The following is an 11,256-nucleotide window of genomic DNA, read 5'->3' on the forward strand; positions in this document are numbered from 1 at the left end:
AAATCCTGAGTGGCCAAGTAGTTGGCTAAGGCCTACCCAGAAGTGGCTGCAGGTCGGGCTGTTCAGAAGCCTCTGAGCCCTCCACTGCAGGCTGGTGACATGACGGGACTCCAGGCTTACAGCCAGGCCAGTGACACATTTCATTTTTGGGTGGTGCTGAGGCTCAAATCCAGGTCCTTCTACATCGATATGTATTTTTATAGTATTAAGGTCTTGGGTTTTTGTTTTGTTTTGTTGTTGTTGTTGTTTTTTGAAACAGGTTTCTCTGAGTAGCCCTGGCTGTCCTGGAACTCACTCTGTAGACCAGGCTGGTCTCGAACTCAGAAATTCACCTGCCTCTGTCTCTGGGATTAAAGGCGTGCGCCACCACGCCTGGCTTTAGTATTAAGGTCTTAAATTAATAAGAATGCTTGGAAATTGAGCATGGTGATACATGCCTTTAATTCCGGCACTCCAGAGGCAGACACAGGTGGATCTCTGTGAGTTCAAGGTCAGCCTGGTCTCAGACAGTTCAAGGCTAGCTAGGGCTACATGATGAGACCCTGAGGGGGAAAAAAAGAGTAAAGTACTGGAAAAATTTAGAAAATATAAAATATTATATGGAAAAGCTAGCTCATTTATTCAAATTAAATTATAAGTTTAATATACAAATAGAATCTGTATAAATACTTTAAAATATAAGATACTAAAATTTTCTATCATATAAAAATGTAAAAATATCTATATTTTTATGTATACATATGTCAAAATGTACAGTAGCTGACATTAGGTGCACTGTCACGCTGATGTGAATCAGCTGTTCTCACCCTAGACTGCTGTGTAGACAGCCCTATGCAGTTGGCCTCCCTGGGACCAGCAGGGGCGAGCAGGCCGGCCTTTCCCCCACTCCCTGGGTTCTGCAGAGCAACAGGGAGCTGGCCTGAGCAGGAGGGACAGTTCTCTCCAGTGTTACAAGACGGGCACATCACTGCTCCATCTCATGTTCATTCTGCAGCGTCTTCATTGCCAGACCCCAGAGAGTCATACCGGAGAAAAACTGTCCCTCAGAGTTCCTGTAGGTCACCGAAGGTGCCCGGCTACCCAGCGGCTCAGTGCAGTGGTTGTCCAGAGTGGCCAGGGAAGAGCGGGACATGGCCATGCCATCGGCCTGTGGCTGTTCCACACCTGCTGAGGGCTCCACATCTGAGTACACGTAGGCCTGCGGCTGGCTCTGCAACTCCGGTGGCTTGGCCAACTTAGAAGGTTCCAGGCTCAGTCTGTCCTGGTCACTCATGCTAGGAGGGCGAAGCATGGAGCGTAACTTACAGTAGGAGCCAGTACAGTGACCATCGAATCCTGCCACAGAACTTTCCACAGGCTGCACAGGGAGCTTGACAGACACAGGCATCAGTGTGACAGACGCATCCTGGGAGAAGGAGTCTGAGCTCTGAGACCTGTCCATGTCAGAGGGCTCAATGGGCCGGCTCAGCTCACCCAGCACAACGGGGCTCCTGGCATCAGCTCTGCCGTGCATCCTCTTGTGCCGCCGCAGCACGGCAGAGCGTGTGAAACACTTGCTGCAGACCTCACAGCTGTACGGCTTCTCCCCAGTGTGAGTACGCACGTGCCTGCGCAGGTCTCCTGAGCCCCCAAAGCACTTCCCTGCAGAGAAGGGCTAGTTTAGAAGTGGAAGGATCCCCTCCTTTTGAACAGCCAATCTAAGGGAAGCTGGAGGGGGATGGCACCCTCACTTTGAATGAGATCCCTCTCCAATGGGCCCTTGAAGCTTGAGACCTCTGAAGTCCCCTGGGCCTCAGTGCTAGGGCCTGCCCAGGCAGCCAGCAGCTGCTCCATATCAGGCTGAAACACAGTCCCCCAACAACGGTACTCCTGTGCAATGCTGCTGTCATACAGCCTGTGACGTCCCCTGATGCTCCTACTGGGGACGGTATTTAGTGAGGATGTGCAACCTTTAAGAGAGGGCCCACCCAGCTAGTGAAAGTGAGTCACTAGGGCTAGACCTCTGATGAAACCAGAAGCCCAAAACAAACCTTTCCCCTCTAGCTTCTGTCTGGAATGGTGGGGTGTTGGCAGTGGTAGTGCAGTGTCTGTGCAGTAAACTTGTACCAAAGACACGCACATACTTGTCTGTCCTTCAGCCTGCTTCCTTGTGAGGAGCAGAACTCAGGGGATAACTGCAAAGGCCTTCCGGTGAGAGCTCCCTGAAAGGAAACACCCCGTGAATACTGGACACACAGACAGCTTCTCCCTTACTGAATGCTGCGCACCACTGCCTTGATTCTGCAGCTATGGAGACCTTGTAAAGCAGCAGGAGCAGGTGGGATGGGGGCACAAAGAAGAATGCCATTGAACAAACTAGATAGGGCTCTCCAAGAAAGGAAAACCCTGAATACCTCCATCTAAAACCTGAACCGGCGCCCACTAACAGCTCATAATGTTAGCCCAGTGTCAGGTTCAGCCTTTTCATATAACATCAGTCAGGCAGCTTTACAGCTTTACATGTCATCTTGGTAATACATCTGTGGTAGTCTACGGCTTTAGTGTCTAGGCTCCTCCTTTAGGACTGTGCGACCTAGCTGCCTTCTGCTACCATCTCTTTGCCTTTCACTGTACCATTAACTTCACTCTCAGTTGGGACTTCTGGGCAGCTGGCACCCCCATCTGTAGGGTCCCTAGTGCATGCATAGTCATATGGAGTCACCATGAAAAGAAGAGTGAGACCTGACCTCATGGTTATCAGGCTGTGTGCCGTTGGCTGGGTCTGTCAAAACAGAGACGGGAGGGAAGTCCTGGGCTATCAGACGCCAACTGCAGCCCCAGCCCTCAGCAGAAGCTAACCCAGGTGCCCTGAACAGACCGCTATAAAGTCAGTCCCCTCAGTCATCACAGCTCCGCCAGCACACACAATGGGTACATGGGCACATGCCTTCCTCAGGTGCCTTGGGGGTATATGACTCTTGATTCCATGTAGTCACAAGCTACAGGTGCCCAATTCCTAGTTTTCATATGTGCACTACATTGGCTGGTTCTGTGTGTTAACTTGACACAGGCTCGATTTATCACAGAGAAAGGAGCTTTAGTTGGGGGAAGTTCCTCCATGAGATCCAGCTGTGGGGCATTTTCTCAATTAGTAATCAATCGGGGAGGGCCCCTTGTGGGTGGTACCATCCCTAGGCTGGTAGTCTTGGGTTCTATAAGAGAGCAGGCTGAGCAAGCCAGGGGAAGCAAGTCAGTAAAGAACATCCCTCCATGGCCCCTGCTTCCTGCCTTGCTTGAGTTCAAGTCCTGACTTCCTTTGGTGATGAACAGCAATGTGGAAGTGTAAGCTGAATAAACCCTTTCCTCCCTATCTTGCTTCTTGGTCCTGACATTTTGTGCAGGAATAGAAAGCCATGCACCAGGTACCTGAAGTGGAGAGCTGCCTGCTCTTCCTTTAGCATCCGTGGCCTTGCTGAGGCCTATTCAGGCCCGCTGCTTTCTGATCTGTGACTCCAAGAAGCATGCCCTTAGTTCCTGAAGTGTGCTCCCACACTCTATCCCTCCCATTGGGACTGCCAGCTCTGGGTAATGGGGTTTGGGGTCACTTTATATCTGGGCATCAGGGTCAGTTCCTGATGCCTACAGATGCAGAGTCTGGTGTGTGGCATTATTCCCATGAGGCCTGCCCTGTGAGAGAACAGTGACTTATGGCAGCAGCAGGGTGGGCACATCCACCCCACACAGGACAAGGCCAGACTCACCACAGGCAGGGCAGCTGTATGGCCGCTCCCCAGTGTGCCGCACACGGTGTTTCACCAGCTTCCTCTGCATGTTGAAGGACTTCCCACACTCGTCACAGGTAAACACCTTGTCAGCCGTGTGCGTCTTTTTGTGCTCTTTCAAGTTGCTGAAGTTGCTGAAGCCTAGACAGAGCACAGCAGGGGTTAAGCTGGCATACAGGCGCTGGAGCAGTGGCCCTGAGAACACAGGAAGCGCTCACTCAGCAGTACCTCGGCCGCACGTGTCACACAAGTGTGGCTTCTCTCCAGAGTGAATGATGATGTGGCGCTGGACATCACCAGAGGCCGCAAACCTGCAAGGAAGTGTAAAGTCCTATCAGGAACCTGGTGTCACTAACAGCTGGCGTCACTTGCTTTGACTAGTTGGATGTGGCCTGCTTTATGTGTAAACCCATTTCCATTTCTCTGTTTCAGGGAAGGCAGAAAAGGATGCCAGCATTTGGTTTTAAGGCACTTGCTGCTTTTTTCCTCACACTCACAAGTTTCCAACAGCACAAGACCAAAAAGCTGACAGTTCAGTGAGACAGCCAGTGAGACAGCCAGTGAGACAGACTCTTACCTTTAAACTCATTATTAATTGGTGCATGTGTATGTACACTGCAGCATGCAAGTGGAGAGCAGAGGACAACCTGGGGAATTAGTTCTCTCCTTCCACTATATGACTCCCAGGAACTAACTCCGGTCACCAGGCTTGACTACCAACTGCCTTTACACGGAGCCTCCCCACTGGCAAGCTCACAGTGCAGAGGAATGTAAGCCTCGAGGTGCTGATGTCCTGCTGGATTAGAGGGTTTGTGGGAAAACGCCCCATGTGGTATGCCAGCTCAAGGCACACATTGAAGAGCACAGGGTGAGCCCTGCATGGTCTTGGCACTGAAGCCAGCTCTGCACATCCTAGGGTGAAATACTTAGGCTTCAGGTTCCCCCTGTACCAATCTGAGAAAATGAGCTGCTCCCTTTGACTGAGGACTTAGACACACCCATCCTAAGAAGAGGGACAGGGATGGGATGAAAAGGAAGCAGTGTTCACCGAGCAGGTACCCCTGCCACCTTCCATAACTGTCTCCAGATACCAGGAAACCCTTTCCCTATCGCCTGTGTTTCTGCATGGGAGACACAGTGAGTGCAGAGATTGTCATGATCAGGATGCAGGCAGCAAGCACCTTCTCACCCATGATGAAAGTCTACTCTTTCCTGATTACCCCACCCCCACCCCATGATGGCTGGTGGGTTGTTCCAAGGCAGGCGAGGCAAAGAAAAGATTTTACATGGAATCCCCAAGTCCTAATTTTAAACACTGCAAACTACATCCAGGAGCCCATGGGAAGTGACAGCATGTGGGGCTGTTGTCTGTGCTGCTGGGCCCTGCCATGACCAGATGACTACCACCCAGAGCTTGGCTTTATGGTCAGGTAGCTGCAACACAAGGGAGCCGTGGTCAGCACGGCAGCCTTTGATGTGTTCCATTTTCCTTCAATGCAGAGGCAGGCCGTGCTCCCCAAACCTGTTTGTTTCTCCCTCTGCTATGCTCACAGCATGTCCTGTGGGCCGTGTCTGAAGACTCTGACTTCTGAATACTCCTGTGTCCATCTCTAACCTCCAGACATTGCAAGGGGGACTTGTGAAGAATCTGAGTGACTGACGTTTCTGTTCCCCTCACAGCACTGAGATAGCTGATGCTGGGTGAATGGGTAACTACATGGTGGAAGCCAGACATGAAGCAATGGGCATGCCTACAGCTTGTGAGGCTTCTGGTCAAGGCCTACAATTCTAGCACAGTGGCAGGATGGTGGAGGATGAAGCTCCTGGCCTTTCATCAAGCAAGGGGATAGAGGGCTGAGGCTGCGGTTGCCACACGGGAGGGATGGACAAGCTCCTTGCCTACCCAATGCCCTGTGAAGGAGTCATTGCACAGGCGTCTGCCCACCCAAAGAGGCTGATTCTCTGTTGCCATGCCAACATTCAGCTTTCAGGTCAAAACTCACCCAGCAAGGCTGAGTGTCATCATTCTGTCCTGAAGCCAACAGCCTGGTTTGCTAACACAGCTTAGGTACCTTCTGTCGCCTTCTCTCTAGAGGTCTAGTTCCTCAGGCTGCAGGCACTGTTTCCCCTGACTAGACAGTCTCCTCCTTGGAGATGCTTTCAGAATGAACTCTTGGCATAAACTAATCTGTTTCCTGTAAAGCCGCTTTCCTTCCTGGGGCCTTGGCCTAGATTTTCATGCTTGCCGTTAACTTTTCTTCCTACTCTCTCCCTGTTGCAGAGTGAATGCACTTGTGCTCTGCCACGGCTGCGTAAGCCCTAGCGGCCAATGTCATGACACTGGACAAAGACACTTGGAGCACCCACAGTCCTCACACATGATGGCGCCCCCAGCTCAGCACTGACCTCTTTCCACAGATTTCACAGATGTATGGCTTCTCCCCAGAGTGCCGGCGTAAGTGAGTCTGAAGGTTGCCTGCCTACGAGAGGGCAAGAAACACATCAGTAATGAAGGACCGAAAAAATGCTCAAAGGAGAACTGACTGACTTAGCAGGTCCCACCCACCATAAAAGGCAGCCAGGAAGCTGTGTTCAAGGTCAAGGGTAGCCACCTGCTGTACAAGGAGCCCCAGTTGTGGCCTCGCACTGGTGTCCACTTTGTGATGCCTCCCTTGTATAGGGCAGGCTACCCTGGGAAGGCACTTGGGTTCCCAGGCCCAATCTTCAGCAGACCTTGATATAGTTAATTAGGGCCATCCACATGCAAGGTCATCTGGAGAATCTAGCACTTAGGGGGCTTATCTCAATGCTCACTACTTCTTTTGAAAACATATGCATTTGTATAAAAGAAGCAAAAGATGTTTCCAGAAAGTGTATCCTCTCACAGTAAGACTGGCTCTGCCTGGCCAGCTTTTCATTTTTTACCTCTGGGCAAGAGTGCATCTCAGGAGAACCATGGCAGCACGGCAGGGTCTTTGCATCCTAGTCTGTTAAGCTAGCAGGATTTTTGCCTATAGATTTCCATACACTTATAGGTATGAAGTCAGAAAATTACCTAGTGCAGTGAAAGCGGAGCTGCAAATGCTTCCCATGCTACAAACACCACTTGGAAATGTTCCAAACTAGGGTTGAGAGGCAAAGCCTTCCCTCACTATACTTGAACAGCTCAAGCTGTGGGTGTCTTCCTGCCAAACAAGCCCTCAGTGACAAAGAAAGATGCCCAAGGGCCAGACTGCAGTGCACAACAGAGCCAGAAGGGAGAACAAGCAACAGCTAGCTGGTAAACTCACTCTTTACCTCCGCAAGCAGCCTTAAGAAAAACGCAGAGACAGTTCTGGTTATAGTCCATCTGCGAATTAAAGCTCACAAATACAAAAGACTCTGCGTGTGGACTCTGATGCCAGGGAGCCTCAGTTGCACACTATATTCAGAACTGTGATAAACACAGCTGAGAGAAAACTGGGACTTTCAATAATCAGACAAATTTTGGCAGACACTAGTAAATAGCCTGCTTTTAATATAGAAACCTTTACTAACAAGATCACGGCAAATATCAACAGCAAAATCCACATGCTAAAATTCTAACTAGGCCCTTATACCCAGTGGCAACTGGTATTCAATTTTCCATCTAAAAAGCTGAGATCTGGCAACCAGAACAGCGGCCCAGGGCCATAGTTGGGCTGGCTATGAGTGAGAGTAAGTCTTCTCTGCTTTTGCAAATCACAAGAAACTATCTTGAACAGTCAATACAAAATTCCCTTTGTCACCTGGGACACTGCTCCTCGGAGAGCAGGATTTCAAATACTAATTGCTTTAGTCAGCAACATCCACATTTCAGAAAAGCCAATGTCATACACCAACACAACAATCAGCATGCCACCTGCTCTCTCACTCAAGAGCTCAATAAAGATGTATTGTGATGAAAGAGAAACACAGTCCGAGCTGTTTATAAATAGAACCCCACCACACACAGACACGTCACACGTGCTCAATGTATTACTTATTTCAAAGCAAATCTAAGATGAACGTGGTAGGACAGGCCTGAAGACAAGCGTGAGTCTAGGTAAGCCAGTGATACTGGCAAATACCAGGGCAGCCAGAACCACATAGGGAGACTGTCATAAAATAAAATAAAATAAAATAAACCAAACAACAAAAGAAAGCAACAGCAACAAAAACTCTGACATGTCTTTACCAAGTGGCATGGAACTACAAACTGCAATCAGCATCTTTTCCCAGATACAGGAGCACATACTGAGCTGACAAACTCTTCAGAGTAGATAAAACTGATGGCATGATCTGAACAACAACAAAAACAAACAAACAAACAAAAAACCCAAACTGTTTGCATTTAAGTAATTTGTACAGATGACCCAGGAGACTGGGCCCTGAGGCGTCAATCCATACTATTTTTAATAGATTGTAGCCACGCTATTGTGATTCAAAATGAATGCACAGACTACATCTTAAAAACGAATAAAAAATCTGCAATTTCATTTACAGAAACCTTGTCAAGCAGTGACGATAATGTTATGAACAGAGCTCTGTGCATTGGCTGCACACAGTACTTAACCCAAGGTTTACAGAGCTGTACTGCATTTTACAGAGAGGTCGGCTGAAGCTCTGAGACAAGGACTGGGAGAGCTCATTCACCTGGTGCTGCTGCTGTTGTTTTTTCCTGAGACTCGGTTTGGCCATGTTGCCCTGGTTGTCCTGAAACTCACTATGTAGACAAGATTGGCCTTAAATTCCCAGAGATCTGCCTGCCTCGGCCTTGGTCTCCTGAATGCTGGGATTAAGGACATGCATCACCATGCTTGACCTAATTCAGGTTTATCTGCTGAGACTTCAAAGCCTGTGCTAATAAAACTCTGCTGAAGATATTAGCAAAGAAGAATGTTGTTTCTCATCAATTTAAGTTAAATCATATTTTTAACAGAAAAATCTCACCAGAAAAAGTAACAAAACCTGGGGCCAAGGCTCCCTGGTTAAAGGAACTTGTCTCCAACTCACTGCCCAGACCCACGTTCACGGTGGAAGGAGAACTGACTCTCTTCTGATCTCCACACACACTCAGGCCCCCAGGAAATAAAGACATATAGTATTTTTAAAAGTACCATCTGAGTTTAATTTCTCTTACAATAAACTTTCTGATGTGGCTTCAAACCTCAGTATTTAACCACAGAGAAACCTGGCCTCCCTTGCAGGTACAGGGCAGCTGAGTAAGAGCCAGGGCCTTGCAAACTCCGAGACAGAAAGGCATCTCAGATATTAGTCATCTCGTTGAGTTTCAAGTCTTTAGAATTTCAGATAATAGCAAAATAAATACACACTAAAAACAAGCACACTTTCCTGTTAATGTTATGAAATGATGTGACCAGATCCACCCAAGTCTGGGCCCCCATGTTAGCACTTTAGGACATGATCCTGACGGTGTCCCTGATTGCCTGCACTTTCACCAAGGATGCACTGCATCCTTGTAGGTGCTCTGGCATTCGCTGGGCACCCAGGGCCCTGCTTCTGAACTGCCCCAGAGGGCTTCCTTAACATACAGCCACAAGGGAAGCCACTCCCATCTAGACAACACTACCGGGAAAACAGGGTGTCTTACCAAGACTGCCCTCTGCCTCTTGGAATGTGGTACCATCTGATTAAAGCTTTGCTTCCTGTTTCCACCCCCAACCTCCCAGGGGCAGGGAGGAAAAAACAGCTTTGCTCCTCTCCAGAGTCAGCTGAGTCACCAGGCCTTCCCTCCCTCCCTCCCCACTGTCGTGGATGCACTGGTGCCCTTGTGCACCACACAGGCAACACAGAACACAAGCCATGACCACTCTCTCAGAGAATGTAATGCTATAAACATTACAGCTGAGCGTATCATCACCACAGTCCCAGATGATGCTGGCTGACTGCTCCAGAGCCATCTGGCTCATTAGTAAAGCTGTGGCTAACCCTTCTACATAGCCAATCCTTAGGAAATAGGATCAGAGATTCCTACTGGGAGACGTTTTCAGACTTTCAAATTCTCCAAAGAAAAAGCCCTTAGGAACTTAGTACTCCAGAGTGCTCTGGAAGATCAGGAAGGGCATCCCAATCCACTGTGAACACCACCATTACTCCAGCCATTCCCAGAAGAACGTATAGCAGAAGTAGGAGGGTGGGCTATTAGCTCCTAGGTAAGCCCATGCAAAAACAAACAGCACCGGGCCCTCCACTCCTAGTCCTAGCAGTCGGCAAGGCTCATCCAAGGAGAGTCAAGTGCTGCCTTTAGCCTGCCCCAAATGCCGCCCATTAGGTGGCCATGATTGTTTTCTTCTCTCTGTATGTACTGTTCCTACATGTATTCTGGTGAGTGTGTCCCAAGTATCCTTGTCCTTGACTGTGCACACAGCCATTTCTTCTCTGAAGGAAAAGCTCCTAAGAGCTTACTTGTATCTGTCCCATCCCAGCAAGTGGCAGAGCTAGGGGCAGCTTAGTAACATGCAACTCTTGCTGAATCAGGCTTTTGAACAATCCCTTTCCAAAACAGTCCCATCATTCTGCTATGAAAATAAGACAGCAAGAGCCATCTGAAAACCACAGCTATAAACAGCTCTGCATTCATAAAACCGAGACAGAAGCAGACACCAACCTAGAAGAGTGGGGTTTCCCAGTCATCCTGGGGAGCATGCAGAGTGGGTACTGATCAAGATCTAACCATGGTTCTTAAGATTGGCTGCACATCAAAAACACTCTTTAAAAAGGCAGCAGGGACCCACTCGAAGCAGGAACTGGGCATTTCAGAGGGACAGCACAGCAGTAGTGCTGGGTTGGGGTGGGGGTCAGGGCTGGCAGAGATCCTGAGTGTGCTGTTGAATTCTGGTTACACAGAATACACAGAGCCCACAGAAGGGCTCTGAGCAGGAAGCTACTCCACAGGAAAGATACTTAGCCCTGCCACCAACTCCATAGGGGAGCTGTAAGAAGGAGAACGAGGCCTGGAGAAGTGTGGCGATTGCTTCTTATCAACGGTCATCAACCGTTCTCTACTTCACTTTTCTTAATTTTTACTCATATATGTTCCCGGGGGTGGGGAGGAGCATGCATGCAAAAACCACATGTGAAGACTAAAGGAAGCTTGCAGTGCTGGGTCCTTCCTTCCACTATGTGGATCCTATTGTCAGGATGTTGGAATCAGTTTGTCAGGCTTAGCAGCAACATCCCTACCTGCTAAACTATGTCACTGGCCCCAGTCCTATGTAGTTAGGATGAAAATGGTGATGGTGGGGAAGGACCAAAGAAGGACTGGGATGCAGAGCCATGAAGGAGGGCACATGATGTTCTAAGAACTTAAGAACTTGGTCTCGGTACAGAGACAAAATTTAGAGCTAAGATGAAAGGATGGACTATCCAGAGACTCCCCCATCCGGGGATCCATCCCATCATCAGCCACCAAACCCAGATACTAATGCACATGCCAGCAAGATTCTGCCGAAGGGACCCTGATATAGTGGCCTCT

At 49.0% G+C, this 11,256-nt stretch overlaps 1 protein-coding gene across 1 annotated transcript in view; it reads right to left on the reverse strand.

Moving 5' to 3' along the window:
* Positions 1-390: 390 nt before the first annotated feature.
* Zbtb49 (zinc finger and BTB domain containing 49) overlaps positions 391-11,256 on the reverse strand; it is a 23,061-nt gene continuing 12,195 nt past the window's right edge. Inside the window, exons 5-8 of the mRNA XM_021210873.2 lie at positions 6,168-6,241; positions 3,990-4,072; positions 3,741-3,902; positions 391-1,641 (exon numbers count right to left, since the gene is read on the reverse strand). Of these exons, the coding sequence (XP_021066532.1) occupies positions 965-1,641; positions 3,741-3,902; positions 3,990-4,072; positions 6,168-6,241 (996 nt within the window). The 3' untranslated portion in view covers positions 391-964. The remainder of the gene's footprint in view (positions 1,642-3,740; positions 3,903-3,989; positions 4,073-6,167; positions 6,242-11,256) is intronic.

Source organism: Mus pahari, chromosome 13 (genome assembly GCF_900095145.1).
Source record: "Mus pahari chromosome 13, PAHARI_EIJ_v1.1, whole genome shotgun sequence".
Taxonomy (NCBI): domain Eukaryota; kingdom Metazoa; phylum Chordata; class Mammalia; order Rodentia; family Muridae; genus Mus; species Mus pahari.